Source organism: Mytilus edulis, chromosome 4, assembly GCF_963676685.1.
Source record: "Mytilus edulis chromosome 4, xbMytEdul2.2, whole genome shotgun sequence".
In the NCBI taxonomy this organism is placed as follows: Eukaryota; Metazoa; Mollusca; class Bivalvia; order Mytilida; family Mytilidae; genus Mytilus; species Mytilus edulis.
This window is the reverse complement of record NC_092347.1, coordinates 80,734,643-80,757,570: the sequence shown is the minus strand read 5'-3', so window position 1 is coordinate 80,757,570 and position 22,928 is coordinate 80,734,643. Positions and strand designations below refer to the sequence as shown.

General features: G+C 31.7%; 1 protein-coding gene across 3 annotated transcripts in view; it reads right to left on the bottom strand.

The window, feature by feature from the left end:
* Positions 1–22,928, bottom strand: part of LOC139520679 (thrombospondin type-1 domain-containing protein 4-like) — an 89,567-nt gene that overhangs the window by 29,333 nt on the left and 37,306 nt on the right. For 2 of the 3 annotated variants that reach the window (XM_071313545.1, XM_071313546.1), the window contains one exon: positions 6,547–6,751. In XM_071313545.1, coding sequence (XP_071169646.1) covers positions 6,547–6,751 — 205 coding nt within the window. Of the gene's footprint in view, positions 1–6,546; positions 6,752–14,821; positions 15,159–22,928 lie in introns of those variants that run through there. The other variant, XM_071313547.1, reaches the window with a different exon arrangement.

The window sequence follows — 22,928 nt, the reverse complement described above, 5'->3', positions numbered from 1 at the left end:
CTCCGGTGGTCTTCAAATCTTGCTGAGATCCGCAGAACTTTACTTATGGAGTAGAGTGGTAAATCTTCTAATGAAAGTCATATATTAAAAATTAAAAATCACAACAATACTGCACTCCGAGAAAAAATTCAAAACGGAAAGTCAGTAATAAAATGGCAAAATAAAAACTCAAACACACCAAACGCATGCATAATAACTGTCATATTCCTGACTTAATGTATTCGTTTGTGTGGTGTTGTTTTTCTGTATCATTTACATTGTGTAACTATTTTCTTATAGTATCGACAGAGATCAAACCATTTCAAAATTGCGATCTTTCCCAAAGAACAAAAGTAAGTCTTGGCAACAGATAGAAAGATTTTAAAAAATGAAACTTTTTAATTTTTCAAATCTGAGTCCTCATTTTTCGTATATATATTTTAGCTTAAAAAGTATTCCAGTTGTTGCGATTCACCTTTGATATAAGTTTGGTGCTCAAAAGAAAGTTTGTCGATAAATGGTTTCCAAACATTGATATTAGTTTGCTACCCTGAAGGAATTTCCCGACCATGGGTTAAATTTCCACACATTATAATTCATCTTATATATTAGAGTGTTGCCCTAAAGGCGTTTCCCAACAAATTGTTTTTGAACATTGTGATTAACCTTAGTTTGATATTATATTGCTGCCCTGAAAAACGGAACTTTCCCTACCAAGAATTTACAAAGATTGTGATACACCTTTGATGACACAACAAGACCATTTGTTAACTTTAAATATTTGTTAAATTTAATATATAATTGCTTCCGTATCCGTTCAAGTATTTCTAAATTGTTCAAATTAATTGACCTCGTCCTACGAGTTTAAAATATTCTTTATTTAAGAGAAATCTATGCACAGCTATACAGAAGTGGTTTGGTTGGGTTATGTTAGACAAAACTGGTGTACTGTTAAAAATCATACATTAATGTATTTATTTGATTTTTGTTGTGTTTTTTCGTCTTATTTACATTTGTCAACTATTTTCTAATTAACATCGATAGAAATCAATTTATTCATTTTAAAATTGTATATCTCAGATCAAAAGTTAGTGTTGGCACAGATGGAAAGATTTTTAGAATGTAACTTTTCATTTTTCGTTTATATATTTCAGCTTAAAAAGTATTCCAGTTGTTTCGATTCACCTTTGATACTGGTTTGCTGCTCGAAAAGAAGTTTGCAGGCTAAGGGTTTCCACACATTGTGATTCTCACCTTTAATATCATATTGCTGCCCTGGAGGACGTTTCCCGACCAAGAATTTTCACACATTATGATACACCTTTGATGTTAGATTATTGCCCAAAAGGAAGTTTCACGACCAAGGGTTTCCACACATTGTGATTCGCCAATAATATTATATTGCTGCCCAGAAGGACGTTTCCCGACCAAGAATTTTAATACATTATGATACACCTTTGATATTATATTGCTGCCAACGAGGACTTTTCCGGACCAAGAATTTGCACTCATAGTGATAAACCTTTGATATTAGATTGCTGACCAAAAGGAAGTTTTCCAAACATGGGTTTCAAGACATTGTAATTCGTTTTGTAATTCGTTTTTGATATAAGTTTGCTGCCCAAAAGGAAGTAGTTTCCCATCCAAAGGTTTCCATACATTGTGTATCAACACCACGTTATATGAATGACGAAAGAACGAAGACTGATTTATCCTCGTATCTATGGAACCTGATAACCTTGCAAGCAGTACTAGACATAAATCTAACTTTCGTGCACTAGAAATGATAGATTTACAAACAATTTGGGGTTATAGGTGATAATTGAAGAGCATCTGAAACACTAAAGAAATTAATAGTGTAAGAGAGAAAAAAAATCAAATATTTTAAACGTAAGTGACAAGCGAGGAATTTCCATCGTATTCCAATCATAAAATACTTAAATCATGTCTTATTCACCGACTTTCATTTCATCTAAACTATTTCCCCGACCTCACACATATAACTGCACAATTTATCACTCACTTTTCATGTGTACAATATTGACTTAGTTAGTAAAGTATATTGCATTTCATGCTACGTAAAGGCACTTTTGAAACAAGTTCAAGTTATTACTAAAAAGTGTTTAGCATCATCACAAATTGTTTGATATTTATTGATGATGAAGCTTTTGTAACTTATTATCGAGACCGTTTGAACTTGTCATTAATTATTAGCTCGATCGCTTGTCAATGGCGACCTTCCGACAAATTTAAAAGATAAGAACAGTTATGCTAAACATCGCATTATAATGCCAGTTAATTCCTCACTTAAAACCACTAATGCAACATGGGCTGTTTAAGTTAGCGACCCCCACCCCATGAGTCGCACTGAAACATAGTACAATTGACATAGTTTAAAATATACCGATGAACCATGCCTCAATGGGCGGGGCCGACTAATCACCATTGATATGTCTGAGATTGTATCATTGTTGTTGTACTCTGCCCATTATCATTGTTTCATATTTAGAAGAATTACAGGTTTCGATTGCTTTAGAATGTATGTTCTTTTAGGAAATAATGCATCCATTCAATCTATTCAGTCAATAGTATTATTCTCTTTTAACTGAGCTTGTCCCAATCCTTAATAAAAAACAAAAGTTGATGTCTCTGGTTGCTGAAAATAGCGGTTCTAAATAAAAAAATCTGTGACTTCGTCTTGGCGAGAAAACTAATTTGATGCATGCATGGTATTATGGGGATGTATATGCGTTCGTTTATTTATAGATTAAAACAAGACTATGTTGTTTATTTTCACCGTTTTGAAATTTGTACACAAATGTATGATAATAACTTGGCCCTTGAAGATGATAAAAAAAAAGTGAAATTAACGAAGATTTTCTAATATAAAATGTTAATTTCATTGATAAATGAACACGTTTAATAAATTCGACACTTTAGTGCAAAAAGGACACTTGTAATATAATAAACATGTCGAAATAGACATGTTTGACCTAAAAAGGCCATGCATTTTTAACACATTTTTGTTTTACAAAATAAATATCAACCAAGGTCTAACCCAAATTATATTGCTCGTATCTATGAAGGCAATGTAACAAAATCAGGCTACTAAATAGGCTGTTGTTTTGCAGATTTAAACTAGATGCAAGCGACTTAAAGTCATTATGCAAATATATAAAAATAAATTCTGCTATCTGATGTAGACTAATGTATTATGCACACGAGAAGGGTTTTGTTTGGTAGATTCATGTTGCGTGGTGATCTCTTAATTCAAGTGTCCAAAAATTGTCGTCTTGTCATAGGTATTCTATTTGTATCAGCAATTCCAACACGTGTATTTGATTATTTGATTTTTTATTTAGTTAAAATCACATAGTTTTAAACAAAATTTGCATAAGTATAACTACATTTTTGAACTGAGGATGGCCGTATTAAATCGACAGAATACAAGATTTACGGTCACCAACACGAAAATAATAATACATGTCAGTCTGAACTAGACGTCAAGAGACGTGTTTTTGCATCAGATGAACTGAAGATACAAAGTAGTCGTCTATTTTGGAAATTCAAAAGGGGTTTATGCCTCCTCTTTACCTTTAGATTCAGTCTGAATTCGTCTAAAGCGGTGGTGCGTACCATGAACACACCAAGTATTGCTCCATTTATCTCAGTTTTTTTATATTTGTTTTTTCATTCAAAACTTTTCCCAAGATTTGAACACCGGAAGCTATATCTGTTGATTACATCATTTAGGTGGAAGGCTTTTCCGAAATATATCATATATCTGATATATCAATTGAACACTGTCACATAAATGTCCAAACATAGTCCGTTTAAAAAACAGATGGTCAAATACGATTGTAAACAAGTTCGTGCATATGTATAACGATATGTGTCTGTTTCAAAAGCTACTACTAGCCTAATTATCGTACCACTAATTTCATATACATGGATGTATAATTATATTAAAAGAATAAATATATAATATTCGTTCTGTTTATATATATTTATGAAAATAAGTGGTACGTTAACCTATTTGATGTTCTGACAACGATGTGTGAACAAAACAAACAGACATCATAGGCAAAAAATGTCAAAAATAGGGGTGCAGCAGTAAACATTGTGTTTTAATCTTAATCACTATAAAAACTACGTAGAATCATAATCCATGCATAAAACCCCTCAGAATCACACGGTTTGTCAACAAATTTAAAACCAAAACCCTAACCAAAAGTTAAATGTTCAGAACATAATAAACACTTGAAGAAAAAACAAATGTTGAAAAAGGATGTGGGGATTGGTATTATATTCAGAAGAATACTCGCTTATTAATAAAATAATCATTAACAGAAAAGTAGCGAATTTAAGCATACAAAAATTCCAGGTATTTGCATACTTGTTCAGGTGATATTCGACACAGGGTCAACTTTTTTAAAAACTTCATTCACTCGCACGTTTCAATGGTTTACTAAGTATGAAGCGATCTTTGTTGTATTATTACACAATTAACGTCTCATTTGACAATCCCGCCATTGGGCGGTGTAACGAAGTGGATAATTATGCACTGAATAGTACCCAAAGAAGACCCTAAATAGACATGCACTTGCTCAAAACAGAACTATTCAATATCCTAAATATTCAAATTAAAAGGAAAGTTGCGACAATCATTCGTACAGGTGTTTTGTAAAGATGAAAGATGAAAAATGAAACACTTGTATTTAAATACACTATGTGAGATGGTAAAACAGTATTTTTTGCATATTGTAAAGAAATGGCTTACATTCGTCTTTAATAGTTATAAAATATTTCCTTTGGTAATTTTACAGATAAATACTATTTAGCTGTGAAAAATTAATGTCGAAAAGATCCTTAAATAGTTGTTCATATCATAATATTAACCAGGATTTTCAAGATGAATATCGACCAGTACTTTTCCATTTGCGTTCGCTTCGTTCTTCTGATAAATATACAACATATGACATAACTACTAATCAGTGCGGCCTCTTTTCTCTCTTAAGTATAGTACAACGGGAAGTTTATTAAGTTCAATTTTAAAGATGTCTTAAGTAGCTAGGGCCGATAACTTAAAAATCACTTTTCGAAAATAAACAACGGTAATGATACTGAAACAGACTTCGAGCACTATATCTTGAAATAAAAGCCTATGTTCAACAAACGGATACATCAGTTGTTAGCTTAACCGACAGCGACTGATGTGGTCAGACAAAGCTTCATTATGTGAAGTAGGTTTAGATGACCATCAAGTCTACTTAATGGTCACGCAGCTGATAAACCCCATTAACCTTGCTTGTCACCTAGTTTGTTATCTTGTTTTCGTTTAATCGTACATTAGGGAAAATCTCAATGATAACACTGCAGTTATACCATACCCTAGAAAGTCATCGAGACACAATGTGTCGTGTCAGAGGTCAATATATGATAAATGGTTTGATCTTTATAAAGTTTATTTTCTATTAAATAAGCTAGAACTGCATTAAAGGGTCTAAGTGTCACGTCATACTCAGTAAATACAATATAATATCGTCCAAATAAATAAAATTCCAACCAATAGCATATTTGATTCGTATACTTTTATAAAAAGCTTTGCATAGGTGTTACAACATTGGCATGACATATTCCTGTAAGCAATAAGACTGTTAATAATGTCAGTAAATCGATAGATATTGAATGTATTACATTTGATATTGTTTTTTTCACGATTAACTGTCAGCTGCAAAAGTCATTCAATACAATAAGCGATGTCCAAAACTGTCAGAAAGCTGATAAAAGATTTGATTTTTTTTAGTTTGACAAAGAGGACAGTTCGTAAATAGAAATGTTTTGTAACCTTAATTTATTATGCAAATATTTTAAAGTACAACCATGTTATATGTCACTTAACAAACTTGTGATTACATTAGTTTTCATTCAAGGTATTCGAGTATGAAAAAAAATACAGGATCGTTAACGTTGCCAAGGTTAGTTTTGTATTTCTGACAGTTTCCTTTGAACAAAAATATCTATTTCAGAGAAATGTACTATTTATATATAACATAAGACGGCAATATCAGCCCTAAGAATAACTTATCAAAACTTAGATTGCGAATGAGATATGCAACTTTTCGTTCCAATTATTTCAAGGACATTTTCATTGATGGTAAGGAATAAATAAAATATTTCAATATTTGAGATAAACTTCTTATCATTTGTTATGTTTTAGTATGATGATTTAGAGTATTTGAAGTGAGAGTACTCTATGAAATCCAACAGTAACCTTGGGATAAATACAGCATGAACATTTTATCAAAACGTTTAAGAAAAGTATGTAAGCGACTATAATAACAATCTGTTCTCTAAATGAAAATATCCAAACTAAAATAAAAACATGTATATAGCATTGTGAATTAATCATCAATGCAATACGATTTTTACTGTAAGAGAATACATTGTTTTTCATTCTATCTACAATCAAGTATTACATAAATGGTAATTTTTCGTTATCTATACTATAAATATACCTAAATAGTTCCTACTGCGGGACTTTCATTATCTATACTATAAATATACCTAAATAGTTCCTACTGCGGGACATTTCTGTTATGTTGATGTTACATGCTCCGGAAGGAATACGACTGATCAAGTTATATCCATATTTAAGGTATCTCCTGGTGAATATTCCTGATATTAGCTGGCATGATGAACTATCTCCACTGCATACACCACAGTGATCTAACCTGGCATTTGATCCAGCAATACCATCACAGCCAACAATCTGTTAAAAGAAAGAATATATCAGTTATAACCATTTGATTGTTGTTGCTTAATATCCAGTGGCAAATATTTCATGCATGTTAAGGATGAATTCGTTTATGAATAAGATATGGTAACTGTATATTTGAAGTATTACATGATCAAACTAACCCTGTTACAAAGTTTATGGTGAGGTTCGTGTTGCCCCATCTTAGTTTTCTGCATTGTGTTTGGCGCATTTGTGTGTATTTTCTGTGTTTTTCTTTTTGGCGATAGGGTCGTGTTTTTTTTTTCGACTCGTAGATTTTGGAAATGTTGTTAGAATCTTTTTGATTTAGTATAAAAACAAAGGTTACTTGGAATTAAATGCACCCATTCATATGTCAAATTGTTGGCAGCGATACATTACATTATCAAAGTATGAAACACTTTCTTCAAAAGTATGACAAAAATGTTTGATATGAAATTAAAATTTGTTTAATTTTGACAAGTGTGTTGAAAATCATAATCGTTTCGTACATAAACTAAAAGTATTTAGATTAAACTAATCTGCTACTGATAGTTAGAACAAATAAAAATTGTTTAAGTCGGAAGATAATAACTGACACCTAAATTGATGGCGCAATACACATTAACAGAGATTTACAGCATTTTAGCTGATCGCAAAGCTTCTCAAAAAGTAAAATCACAACAATACTGAACTCCGAGGAAAATTAAAAACGGAAAATTCCAAATCAAATGGCAAAATCAAAAGATAAAACACATCAAATGAATGGATAACAACTGCCATATTCCTGACTTGGTACAGGCATTTTCAAATGTAGAAAATGGTGGATTGAACCTGGTTTTATAGCGCTAAACTGCTCACTTGTACGACAGTCGCATCAATTTCCATTATATTGACAATGATGTGTGAATAAAATATCATAAACAGGGGTACAAAAACAACAAGTATCCCAACAAAAACTAGGGATGATTTCATATGCTCCGGAAGGGGAAGCAGGTCCTGCTCCACATGTGACAACTGACAGATGTTCCGAAACATTAAAGTAACAAGGTTAAGAAAGTTATTTGGCCTTTGTAACCTTTTTATATTCGAGCGTCACTGATAAATCTTTTGTAGACGAAACGCGCGTCTGGCGCAGATACAAAATGTTAATCCTGGTATCTATGATGAATTCATTTTAGCATTTATTGTAAAATTCGTACACAAACATGTTTAAAACAGTAAATTTCTCATTGTATGTGCAATATATATGCCAGTATCTTATGAAACCAATAAATCGTAGTCCTATTGCGTAAATTTGCCGAGTGAATCTGAAATGTGCTGCTCAAATGCTCGATACAAGATTTATTGATGACACGTCTTAAAATTCATAAAATATGAAGAAACCGGAAGCATTATAGATGGCGTTGAAGAGAAATTTGGTTATCGGCTTAAAACATGCAATCTGGTGCAGAGAGAGAATGTCTCGCATACCGTTATAGTCATCACATATAGAAACTATTATCAATGTGAAGTGCATCCATCAAAAGAATAATAATGAATTGTTTGTATAATTGAACTTATTACTACAATCTATTTTTAACTATTAAGCAATATTTGAATTAATCGACAGAATGGCTAATACAACTGATAATCTGCTCATGGATAATGCTCGACAGAATGGCTAATAGAACAGATAATCTGCTCATTGATAATGCTCGACAGAATGGCTAATAGAACAGATAATCTGCTCGTGGATAATGATCGACAGAATGGCTAATAGAACTGATAATCTGCTCGTGGATAATGCTCGACAGAATGGCTAATAGACCTGATAATCTGCTCATGGATAATGATCGACAGCATGGCTAATAGAACTGATATTTTGCTCGTGGATAATGATCGACAGAATGGCAAATAGAACTGATAATCTGCTCATGGATAATGCTCGACAGAATGGCTAATAGACCTGATAATCTGCTCATGGATAATGCTCGACAGCATGGCTAATAGAACTGATATTTTGCTCGTGGATAATGATCGACAGAATGGCTAATAGAACTGATAATCTGCTCATGGATAATGATCGACAGAATGGCAAATAGAACTGATAATCTGCTCATGGATAATGATCGACAGAATGGCTAATAGAACAGATAATCTGCTCATGGATAATGATCGACAGAATGGCAAATAGAACTGATAATCTGCTCATGGATAATGATCGACAGAATGGCTAATAGAACTGATAATCTGCTCATGGATAATGATCGACAGAATGGCAAATAGAACTGATAATCTGCTCATGGATAATGATCGACAGAATGGCTAATAGAACTGATAATCTGCTCATGGATAATGATCGACAGAATGGCAAATAGAACTGATAATCTGCTCATGGATAATGATCGACAGAATGACAAATAGAACTGATAATCTGCTCATGGATAATGCATGTCGTATGTGGTATACACTGATGCAGTGCAATGCTACACTGTTTAGACTATGTCTCTTCGTCGTTTACAGCTTTTCGAATAGCAAAACTATCAACTGATGTTTAATACTGGCGATGGGTAAATTGCATCTATCATTAAAATAGAACACAGTACTAGTAACAGATTTTTAAAATATATATATGTGGTGGTGTTTAACGACCTTGACTGGCTATACAGCCCTCGCACGGTCGGTTTTTAAAATGATAAGTTACTATCCTATATATAAGAAGAATTGTTTGTGGTGAGCCAAATGAGTCTGGAAAAACTATCATTTCTTTCCAAGAGTAATTGTTTCTGTTACCGAAATACAGCATTTTCCCAGATGTCTAAATGTTTTACCTTATTGATTTATGTGTAGATGAAAAGACTTAACATCACATTTAGATTTGTCCCAAAATATTCTGATATACAATGTAGCATACTGTTAAGTTATTATATATAGCCTTAAATAATTATAAAATTACAATCCCCATGTTACCTAAATATATTAGCTAAAGTCGGAGTAACACAAACTCCAAAAGTTGAAGACACATTGGTGGACTTCGGCAGTTATCTGCTCTTTGGTCGAGTCGTTGTCCCTTAAACATTTTCCCAATTTTCATTCTGAATTTTAACTTTGATATAACGATTTTCTAATTTTAATGGACACAATATCTAATTAGCTACTACGGATTATTCGTCACTTGTTACATACAAGTAAATAGTGTAATAATCTAATATAATAAATCAAAAACCATTACATTAAGTCTAAAATATAAATGAGATCAGTTTGTACCATTGGCATTCATAAAGAAAATTCACGCATCGGATATAACATGAATGCTATCATATTTAAAGCAATAGGGTCATAATTGAATTCAGTTGTAAGAGGATCACTTGTAATCTTGTGATCTAACAATCAATTGATCAATTGGTATGTATAATATCAACATATCTATTAATATTAAAACTAAGACAACCAAAACAAATTGACAGAGTAATAATATATGTGTTTTCTTTAAATTACAGAGGACAACTTTTGTAGTTGGAAAGCTTTATCAAAAATACCAAAATACGTTCATTTACTAGCAAAATTTGCATTATCACAAGATAAAACCTTATTACAATGCATTTAAAGAATGAAAATAAAGGATTATCACAGCAATTTTCGCTGAAGAGAACTTCAGAGGTTAGGAGGGGATATACAGTCCCAATTTCCTGATTTGTGCTAGTGACAGCATAATTAATTTGCGAATTACTTTCAAAAGTGTATGTGAATTCGTAGCTTTATCGTTTTGTTAATAAGTTAATGTTCCGTGGCAAATATTTCATCAATATTGAAGACGTGAACAAAGAAATCTGACATTTAATGAAATAAAGTACTGTTAAATAAATGGGTCCAATGAGATGAATGCTGGTCAAATTTGACTGCAATTGGAAAAATAGTGAAATCAATGTTGGATTTAAACATTTTGGTTTTGCAACAAGCATCTTACAACCGACAGAGAGTAGTTGTAGAGGTTCTTTAATGAGGGGAAAGTGTTACATTCTCTCAACATAAGTTGCCATATGTAATGTTCTAATTCAAACAGGTCGTGACAATCAATTATTCGTATCCCACAAGCAAACAGGTGCCCCTTTTTCCACGGGAGAAGTCAAGTTAAACAAATGTATTACCCATATCTTCATTAGGCTTAATGAACAGTAAAGGAACAGATATGGTGTATCCATGACCCAAAATCAGTACATTTTTCTCAGTAACTCTTTTTCTAATATATTTGTATTAGTCTAAATTGGTTACTTTACTTCTCTAACTGGCGATAGGACTTTCGCATCATTCGCCCTGACATGTAGCCGAATAATCCTTTCTATGTAAAAAGATTTTGTTCTATGTATTATAATGTGTTCATGCTTTCAAGAAATATCGTACCGCATTTTTGTTTTTTCTCGAAAGTATTCTTTTATTTGGATGTTAAATTTTACTAAAGGATCACACATACACATGATCATCTATGAAACAAACACACACTTATCGGTATGAATCTTTATACAAACCTTTAAAGCACACACATACCCATGTCGATTTCACATTTTGTAATATTTTCAATGATTAAGTACATTTTACAAACGATAGAGGCATCTGAACCTTATTTGAATTACCTTTCAAATAAATGATTACTGTATAATTTTTAACAAAAGTCTATAATTACAACCAAATCCGCCCATGCACATAATTTGCTACACAATGTTGATATATCAACTATAAAATATGCCGTATCTTTTTTATTCAACGTACAAAACTGCGAATTACCTTTGGTCAAGAAGACAGCGACTATTCAGTCAATTAAATTTGGATTAAATTGGTATATTAATGTGAAAGACAGACGACCTAGACAGGTGTCCGTGCCTTACGGCAAATGACGCTTTATCCTTAAAAGATTTGTCAAGACGGACCTTCATGGTAGATCTTATCTATATAGCTAAATTCGAAGAACAAAAGGTAGTTTTTCAATATTTCAATGACTGTTGTGTCAATACAGGACAATTCTTACTTTTCGCAAGCTTTCACCCTACATACATGTTTTGGGACCGTGTGGCAACGCAGGACAGTTCTCATATTTGTTCGCAAACATATTTCCAAATTATAAAGGCTCTGTAGAGACAAATTATTTCTTAATCTAAAAATATACCAGTAGGGTATTGAAATAAAACAGTGAAAACATCATTTTTATTTCCGGAAACAAAGTCATTTCTTTGTACAACAGTCACGTACATGTGTTATAACGTGGATTTAGAAATCTTTTAATTTAGATAAAAGTAGGTGAAAAACCTTGAAGTAAATTTTATCTAACATGAAATGGCTTTATTTCATATTACCAAACATCCAAATACGGGTTTTCTTGTTTTTTAACAAACACATTATAGATAAGTCAATATTTGCGATACGTCTGAAAACGATTTGTACTTTTTAAATGACCATTTCATTCATAAAACAAGTCGTTATCTTCAATTTTACGTGTTATATATCTTTTGTGTCGTTTTGAGGCTCTACAATCTATACAAATTATGTTTCATTCTCGTGTTGGATGCTATGAGAAGAGGTTTATATCCACAAAACAGCTTTACAATCGTTAATTTAATTTTTGGACCGTGTAACTTTATACGTTTTCGAAGTGGTAGTACCAATCCAAGATTGAAAATGCCCTGACTGTTACTTTGCCTATATTTAGCAAATATCTTAAATGATTGGAAAGAATTCGGTCGCCATTTGTATCATTGATAATATCAAATGGGGGCTACCTATCCTATATCTAGTTAATAATACCTGATATGCCTATTCTATTAGCTATGAAAAGTCCGTACTAATGACGGTTATTTATTTTTTTTACCACATTTGTAATTCATATCTTTGTCCATTTTACTTAGGATAGAGTTGTTGTGTCTATAGTGACATTTCGATAACCTTGTCAACAATTACCAGTGAATAGGACGGACCATAAATGTCACCTTCCTTTAGTTTCTTGTCTATACAGTATAGAAAAACAATCAAATTATCGGTACAAAGTAGTCCTCGTCACATATTCTTTTTATTATAATTTGATCGGAATTGTAAACACGTTTATATGATCACCATTGACAGACTCAGAGGTTTATATTGCAACCATCATTGACAGACTCCAAGGTTATTCATGTACATGTAGGAATGGACCACCATTTCTTAGTTTAAACATTTTTATTTATAGTGGATTGGGAAACAAGTTTTTCAACTTATATTAATCCCTTTCCACTTTGCGGGTGCGAGTGCTGCCTTGTAGCGGCATTAGCCTGCTCTTTTTCGAAATCTACAAGGGTGTCTTTAACGTGCAAGAGATATGGCTCTCTCTTAACACGAGTCTTGTCACAAATAAAACCGAGATGTTGGGTATATGTCACTGAGATAGGAATAACTATTAAAAAGACAACTAGTGGCAACATACAATCGACATAAAAGGTTATGTTTTGGTGGGAAAAGGGCGTTATCGTTGTTGGGTGAATACTATATACATGTATGTCTAATATTGGGAAGTTCAAAACTTTAATTAATCCATGCAACATTCTTGTTAAAATAACCTAGCAATAAATACCACTGGGATAACAAAAAAGCAGGCTATTATGTATAAGTATCTATCAATAGTTTATTTTATCCTTATTCTAAATTGACCTCTTTTTGTTTTAAATTCCAATCTCTCACCATACTTTTTGTAAAACAATTAGTTTCATAAGCTTGTTCTGAATATACATGTACATCGTTTGAAGTCACACTAGAAAATGTATCTTTGACTCTTTTTGCTCATCCCGTGGGAACAACACTTTTAAGATTTAATCAAACATCTGTATGTGCAAAATCTAATTTCAAAATAAAAAGATTTTACTCTTCATGTGCAACGGACCATCTTTTGTAATCGTTTAACATTACAAAAAAATATAATTTATATAAAATTTTAATACTTTAAATGAAAACAGAAAATCTATAAAAGCCAATAAACTACAAAACACTGTAGTATTAAAGCCAAAAGTCAACTTTAACGGTGCTATAATACTATAAAAAGGTTTAAATTATTCATATGTATGTGCATAAAGTATTCAATTTAAAGATGTTTACGTTATCTTGGAATGCTCTAGTCTTGCATATTTTAAATACAGTAACTTGCACAATTTTGTACCGGTTTTGAATAATTTAAAATATTATACGCATTATGTATACTAAATAAGCCTTGTGAGAAAGATTGTTTTTTCGTTTAATACAACCAAATATAGAAGTACAAAAATAACTATCTCCGTCATTAATTTATAAATAAAGTGGAACATTTCATTTTCTTTTTACGGTAACCCTCTTTTTTCAATTTGGATGTTAAGTCCGAAAAAAATCTTTTTGATCAGATTGGTTTCATCAAATCGTTTTTCTTTTCAATCAAATGATGATTCTGTGGTACAAACGAGTGACTGTTTTATAAGTCATTCAGCGAATTCAAATAGAATTTAAATAGTGTAAATGTCCAATTTTCATTTAGAGACTTCCTTAAATGTCAAAGTTCAAAATGAAAAACGAAACTACGCGCATTTAACATAACTAAGCAACAGGTTTTTCAATTCAAGTTTTTGTACAAAAATGTGGCACCTAAACTGCATCTAAATTGATTCCTGAATTCCAATACCAATCATAAATATATAGTGGCTGCCCTTTTTCTACAAAGTATCAAGAATAAATGTTCATAGACAAAACATCAACGACCCAGCACACGCGGTACAGCGCATGTGGTGCAGATTGTTAATTGTTTTTCTCTCACAGTAAGTGCCTCTAATGCATCATGGTTAAGAGTGATACGACATATTCTGTCATTAAAATGACACCAATAATTACATCAGTGATCTTGTTATAGTTAATGTATATAACAATTAGATATAGGAAAATGTGTTTTGAAATAAAACACAAAAATGATTTGACAATGTGTCAGGGTAATGGGCATTTCGAGTTGGGATATATAAAGACAAAAAGACAAATTAAAGTACGTCGGATAGAAGGCACATTTTTTTTGAAGAATCGTAGCTATTCTATTTTTCTTTGAATGAAAGTTTAAATATTGCTACTTACCAATACTACTAGTGCAAGGATAATCCAATTTAACTTCATTATAAAATAAATAAAATAATTAAAATCCCATTATCGTTCATAGCCAAATACTAAATCACTGTTTAAAAGTCTATATGGATATTTCAGACTTGATTGAGGTACAGTAGTCCAGCTGAGTACGTTATGTGATGCATTACAGTTACGACACGACCACATGTATAATAAAAAGACTGTTACACTGAAAAATCTCAGGTATATTAAGCAATACACCTTTTTACCTGAGCAGGTAAGCTAAGTATAAAAGGGACGATTGCAATTGTAGACACCCTTGATAACTTGTACAAACTGACGGTATTATAAAATTTTACCTATTCAATTAGATATTTATTTCTAAGTTGACAATATTATCCAATCAGTGGGCGACTTTTGAAAAAAATAGAATACAAATCGACGACTGAAATATAAGGAATACAATCACAAGAAAAATACTGTAAGTAATGGTGGCGGATGTTACTATGATGAATAATTAATCATAGGATCAAATTAATGGTATTAAAGTGTGATTAAAATTCCTAAATTTACAATAACTACATCATTATTCACGTTAATTGACACATTAGTACAGTAAAATAGATATTAGATTGGCGAATTCTTGAGACCGATATTCTTTTATCCGAGTTAATTTAAATGCTTTCAAACCTATTAATGTAAAATTGTAATATTTTGTATGTAGGAAGACATGAATAGCGTATGTTAATAAATTTCTTTTAGAAATACTGATTTATGATCACGAAAAGGCAAGATCGAGACTACGAATAGAAAGTAGCTAGAATTTTGTCTGCTACGATAACAATTTAAAATTACTGCAAAATATATCAAGACCAAGTGTGGACTTGTATTACTGTCAAATAGTTAGAAAGCAAACAGCTTAATTATAACGTTGTTTTATCTCTAATGTTGATACAGTGTTGAAAATCTACTTAAAGATGCAATTCTCATCTGTCTACAAATGCAATTTTAGTTTTTTGTTCACTTCACACAATGGATCAAATAAGTACAACTTACATCAACTTAAAAATGTATACATGTACATGAGTAATATGATGCATCAAGAAAATACATTATTATAATGACCACAAAATCAGCACTCAGTTTATAAATTGAGACAACGTATGTAAATGTTACAGGTTAATGGAACTGTTACAGTTTTATAAGTGGTGTGTAGAATTATATCATCTCATTTTGTACAAATTATGCCTCTGAACATGTATTATCTTCATACAAGGACTGATGTGGCGTTAAGCAATAACTAATCAATCATAAAAGGATATTCACGTAAAATAATCACCAATCAAGCATTCAAGAAGTTCAGAAATTATCAATTTATTTTTAGCATAAGAGTGCATTTTGTTATAACTACGTTCAGACCATCTTTGCTAGCCAAGGGTTACGATTCACTCCCGTTCTCTTCACCCAAACTAACTCTGGTCAATTTTACAAGCATTGAATATTTCTCTGTGCAACAACTGCGAACTACGATCAGGATCAGAACAATTTCACACATCCATAAACCGTTTTACACAAACATGTATAGCTCGTATAGATTAATTTATTTAGTCAGGCATTTGTTAAGGTTATGTATACTAAAGTTCTAATTAAATGTAAAATATTTATATAAAGAGGTTTCAAAACAAGAAAAAGTTCGAACTAGAAAAACCTTTTCACCTAAATACCAGGGAAGTATACACAAGTAAACTATTCGTTTCCGTTCTGTGTATACAAGGACTGCAATTACGCGGTTACGATTTTTTCGTTTCTAAGTTATCTGAAAATCCATAGATTATCCTTTAAAACGATACAAATTAGCTCTAAGTCAGAGCGTCATTAATAGTTCATTTTTATGACCAGGGTAAAATTAATGCGATTTGAAACAGTTATAAATTTGACAAAATATCTTATCTTGCAAAGAAAAATTGATAAAAATGTTAAAGTTGAAGCGTTCTGAGACATTCATTCATAAAGTGTTTGGCATGTTTATTTTGGCAATTTCTGTACATTTAACATGACCTTGACTATAGGGAGCACTCTTAATGCTTCATAAGCAACTTCGTGTTGATAATGAAATGAACTACTTTTTTCAATTTATGTCCTAATTGTTGTTGGGATCTAATACAATAAAACGAAATGAAATATGCATGTTTACTGATAAAAAGAGTATAAATAATGTTTCATATGACCGAATTCGGAAACACTCGAAATACTTATCATATTGCAAATAGTGCATTCGGCAATAAATACCTCTATTTGCAATATGATAAGTATTTCGAGTGGTTCGTGTTCGTGGTTTTCTGCCCGCCTCGAATAAGGGAGGTCATATGTTCAATCCCCGTCTAAATGTTGCTGCTTCTGGCATCAAGGATCTAGAGTAAAGACTGCATGGTCGGCTAGGAGTCGGAATTAGTTGTCCTAGTATGTGAAATAGCTCGTTTAAATTCGGTCTACTGTCTAGTACAACACATAATTTATATTCATATACATGTTACTTCAAGAAATTCTTCTCCTGAAATTAATTTATTATTTTCCACTTCATCTAAACTTCAATCAATCCATTCAATTCATGCATGTTGTACCATTAAAGTCGATTTTAAGGAAAGAGTGATAACTTAAGTCCCCACCCGAATTATATTCGTAATTCACAATTCTTATCTATCGAAAAACATTTTTGCACTTTAATTTTTCTACAATGAATATTTTCTAAGACATATAGAAGAAGTATTTCATCATAAAATTTAGATTATTCTTATATTATCAATTTATCTCTGCAAGGGGTTCTAAACGAAACGACGTTCTTAGAGATATAAATGTTTCATGACTTGCATGAAGTTCTTATCAACCTCGATGGTAAAATGTATTTGTCAATTTGCATTTTGTTATACAGCAGTACATTCATACGAAGCATTAGTGTTTCAGAAAAATCTGTTGATACAAGACACCAGGTCTTGGTTCCTAGTGCAGACCTTTTCTGCTTACAGAGAGGCCACTGAACAATTTTTTATTGGTATTGAATAAAGTCCCAAACATTTCTTGAAAATTCACAAATGGACATCTTGAACATTTCGATACAGATGAATTCCGAAAATTTTAATTCTAGGGTAACTGTATGGCATGAGAATTTCATACGACACCCAATACAATTAAAATTAATACTAGATTATACTGTATTAAAGAATGTTTACAGCTTTTAAAACCAAAATGGAAGTACTTCCTTCGCTGATTAAGAGATCATGTCTTGTTGTACTCTAATATCAGTCGCCGTACTTTCATGTGGATAACATGCAGGAATGTAAGGCATTATCGTGTACAATTTTTCTTTAGAAAAAACAGCTATACAATGTACATATCTACACTAAAAATGGCTAGATCATAGAGTTATTTATAAAATAAAGATCTGGTTTTAGAGGAAAGTATTTGTTTGACTTGCCTATCACTGACTTGACTCTGAGACTTGATTATCATTGAGAGTGTCTAGTTCAGACACAACGAATTTTATTTTTACATTCCTTCTTTTTTTCAAATCAACACATTGGAATCTCTTCTTTTCCCTCTATTTGATCCACGACTGAACAATTTCATAATTAGTCACCACTTTTATAAATAGGCTTAAATCTTAGTCTTGTTTTTCGTCTAGCTTTCGTACATCTGACCCCCAAATTATTTTCACCTAATCATCTTGAAATATAAAAAATTCAGTTCGGATGGATGTCGGTGTTTATAATACAAGTATTCAGTTTTTGTTTCAAAAGCAGATTGTCAGGATATTTCACTCAATGCCTCGTCCCTGCATACAATTATATTTTAAAGTTTGCACAGTGTTGATTGTTTCAATAAACACTTCTATATCATAACTAGCTGCCGTATTTCAGAATAATCAATATTTAAGTGCCAATCTGCCTAATAATCAGGCAGTGGTGATAACATGAAAAACAAAACCCCACTCAAGTTGACATTAATTTATGTTGAAATTGTATGATGGGGTACGAATATAACATTCGTTTCCTGTTCCTGTTCTGGTAATGCAAGAATGCAAGATCTAATCTGCAAGGGCGGATCCGGCCATTTAAAAAAAATGGAGGGGTCCCAATCCAGAGTAATGGGAAAAGGGGGGGTTACAACTATTGGCTCCCATGCAAATGCAATGATCGTAAAAAAAAGGGGGAGGTTCCAACCCCCGGACCCCACCCCCTAGATCAGCCACTGGATCTGGTTGAAATGCACTATAAATCAAAAATTAAAGGGAGCTTTCTCCGTAAATTGCATTCATTCTAAATAAAAGTTTTCTGAAGATTTCTTGAATTACCAGACACTCAGAAACGAAAGACTTACCATTTTTAACTCAGGATAAGGGTAACTTAAAAAGGTTGGTTAGATTATTTTCGGCCATGTTTTGAGATTTTTATAAATTGCATGATTCTGACTGATTTCAGATTTTAGTATTTGAAAAAAATACGAAATCATTTTGAACCCAACATTAATTACTAGTATCCAGTTTCTTCTAGTACACGAAAACAATGATAATGGCAAATGTGCTCAATAGTTATTGCAAATACTTTTTATTATAAACTATTTTTATATACATATATTAAGTTACTATGTTCGTGTTCAAGTTGTTTTATTTCATGGACGGTTTTTGACTCCGAGTATATGAGACCCATGCACACTGCACAAGTATATCAACAATTGCTACTATGCAGACATGAATAAATATGAGAATTCCTATTTTTCAAGAGGATACAACAGAAATTTCTAAACAAAAATTGTACTAAATATTCATCTGTTTTTGTCCAGTATCAATTAGTATATTCGACCGGAGAAAAGGCTTCACAATGAATGATTTTATTCGCACATGAAAAAGAGTAATTGACAATGATTATGTACAATAAAACTTTTTCTCGGCTACGTTTCAGTTATAATGATTAGATGAAATATAATCATTTTTTTTTACCACTGAGAGAAAGGCATACAATCGTATACATTCCATCACCAGTAGTTTTTGTAATTTTTGTCTATGATTAGTTTGATAACATTGTTCAGGAGAGGATTTAATCATTATACTGTTATTTTAAAACCGACAACTTGGCGCAATATCTACACATTGCCAATCGACAAAGTTTGACAAAAACCAATACAAAGCCTAATTGAATTAAATCGAACCTGTAGAAATTGAAGATAATTAATGTTAATAACAGATAAGGAAAATATTTATGTTATTTTTACTTCTGGTTTCGATTGAAAAACTCAGGCATTACATAATGTAAGAAATACATAGAGGAATTATATCTTCGTTTTAAGCGTGAGGACGATATGTTTATGTATAACAACTCACCAAGGATATCATAGCTTATAATTTTAAAAGCAAAAAGCGCGGTTTTTATCAACATAGACTAATCGATGGAGATCTTATCCAAACAATTGGAACACCAAATCAATTGGAAAAGTTATGGCGTTCTCTGTTTCATTCACTTCCCTTGGTATATCTTCAGCCTCTGTTTATGATATTAGAAAATAACCAACCAGCAAACCTACATGTATTTCAAAGTGTGAGACTCCTACTCACATTCTCTTATATATGCATTCTTACTTTAAGTTAAAAATATGGACTTATTTCGAGTACCACAGTACATTAAAAAAAATATACACACAGCGTTACTGCTGTTGTTTTCGTCCGTTTCTGGTCCGCAACGGCCCAATTCATTATCACAATTATAAACCCTTACACTGGAGTTTAGTATGACGTCCATTTTCACCGAACTAGAACACATTTTTACTTAAGGGTCAGCTGAGGTCCGCCTCAGGGTGCTGGCTTTTCCGTTTTGTTGAAGACCGATTGACGGCCTTCAGCTGTTTTGTGCAATAAATTGTCTCTTTGACACATTACCCAATTTCACTCTCAATTTTATACCTTACACTGAACCTTGATCATCGTGTTTAATAATAGTAACATTTAAACAAAAACTGAAAAAAGGGATTCTGTTGCAATTCTAATTTCAAAAAATATTTCTATTTAGTTTTCATATAAACATAAAAAATAAAAAAAACCTCATATTTTCTTATGATTTGTTATAAAAGTTTAAAGAGACAAAAGCTTTATACATCAAATTTAACATTAAAATCAAATTATTTGGGCCTGGAATTTTGTTTGCTTAGCCATTGCCATAAACTTAATAGATAAAAGCAAAAATGCAAGTCAGAATTTGAGCAAAAAATAAAAATATCTCAATAATAAAACGAAAGTTAGAATCTGTTTCTTACTACTTTTCCATTATGATCGTAGATACTTCAATCTCTCATCATGATAAAGCCAATTCAAGGAACTTTCTAATACTTGCATCTGATAATATTTTAGGCGTGTTATTATTTAGGTTATGACATATGTTTTTGCATTCGTAGGTATGTATTGAAAAGCCAGTCGATTGTTACAGAAATGTGATAAAAATTCTCTGACTGTAGATAAAGCATAATGAGCATACTGTGATTAATGTTAACACACGACTATGCAACCTTTTACCATAACTTATTTACTCTGCATGTGCTGACGTCTCTAACGATCTTTTAATAAAATTTATGTCGCATTGACAATATTTGACAAAGTATCCGTAAACATACAAACACATTTTCATAATTTTTATATAAAATTCTCCAGTTTTCTTTCACTCATTGTTTTATATGTTTTATACTTTAAATACAATTTAACAAAACCGTCCACGATGTCTCAACATGTTAAAACTTTGTTATATTTGTAAATACCGACACTTCAAAGTCCGTCTCAAAATAAGGAATACATGTACCTTTTTTTAATAGGCAATGTATATCTAACGCATGCTGGTTTATGTTACTCTTTTAGTCGTTAAAAAGCACTTTCGCTGTAAAAAAGATAGAGCAAAGATACCAGTGAGCAATCAAAAACCAATATAAAGTCAAATGAGTAGGGCCCATCTCAAACGATATGTGTTTCACTCAGGGTCAAAATCTAGTTTTCAAACCCAACTTGAATTTGCATCATCAGAGATGAATACTTTTGACTTGAAATGGTGTTCTTAATGTAACATATTTCAATAAAATAAAAAAGTGTTTCAAGTAGCTGTACTTTAATTTTGAAGACTCTTTCTTATATATATATAAAAAAAACCGCAAAAAGAAATGTGTGATAAATAATACATTGTTTGACATCTGAAATTGCAAAAACAGTAAACTTAATATTCAACCCTTTTACAATTAATCTTAATATTATTTAAGCACCAGGTTATTTTAATCTGGACATGACTTTTGTGAGAAACATTTTGAGAAATTTTGTTGTTTTGAAGTTAATTGACAAAATCCTAAAATATAAATACTGGTGTCTAACAAACTAATTCCTGATTGACATCTGTAAATAATATTTGGTATATTTATGTATAATAATTTCTGATTTTCGAATGCAAGGGGCCAAACATAAAGTAGGTTTATAAAAGCTTCATCTTATACATGTTTTTGTCAAAGTTTGTGTCGAAGAACATAGCTAACTTTAACGAGAAAAGTAGAATCACAAAAATACCGAACTCCGAGGGAAATTCAAAAAGGAAAGTCCATAATCATATGGCAAAATCAAGAGCTCAAAGACATCAAACGAATGGATAACAACTGTCAGACTCCTGACTTGGTACATGAATTATAATTATATATTCGAAAAACGCTATATATACAGCTTTACATCTAGAAAAAATGTACCGATGTCCTTCTTGTTCAGATTACGATGAATACTAAAATGTTGCCAACATATCTCAAAATTTCGATTTTTTACTTTATTCAGGCGTTTATAATTTGATGGCCTTGTTTTTTTTTTATAGAAATAAGCCATAATATCATTCGAACCTTAAGTACACAATTTTCCTGTAATGAAACAAATTTGAAAGATAGAGGGACATTTTGAAAAGGACCTGGTACGAAATAACTTTTGAAACTGTTTTTACTGAAATTTCAGAGTAATAAATGCTTTTTTAATTTATATTAAATTTGGCCTTCTTACTTTTTTAATTCGAGCTCCGCTTTATATTCTTTAGGGCATTTCAAGCTTGGTATTCAGGATGACTTT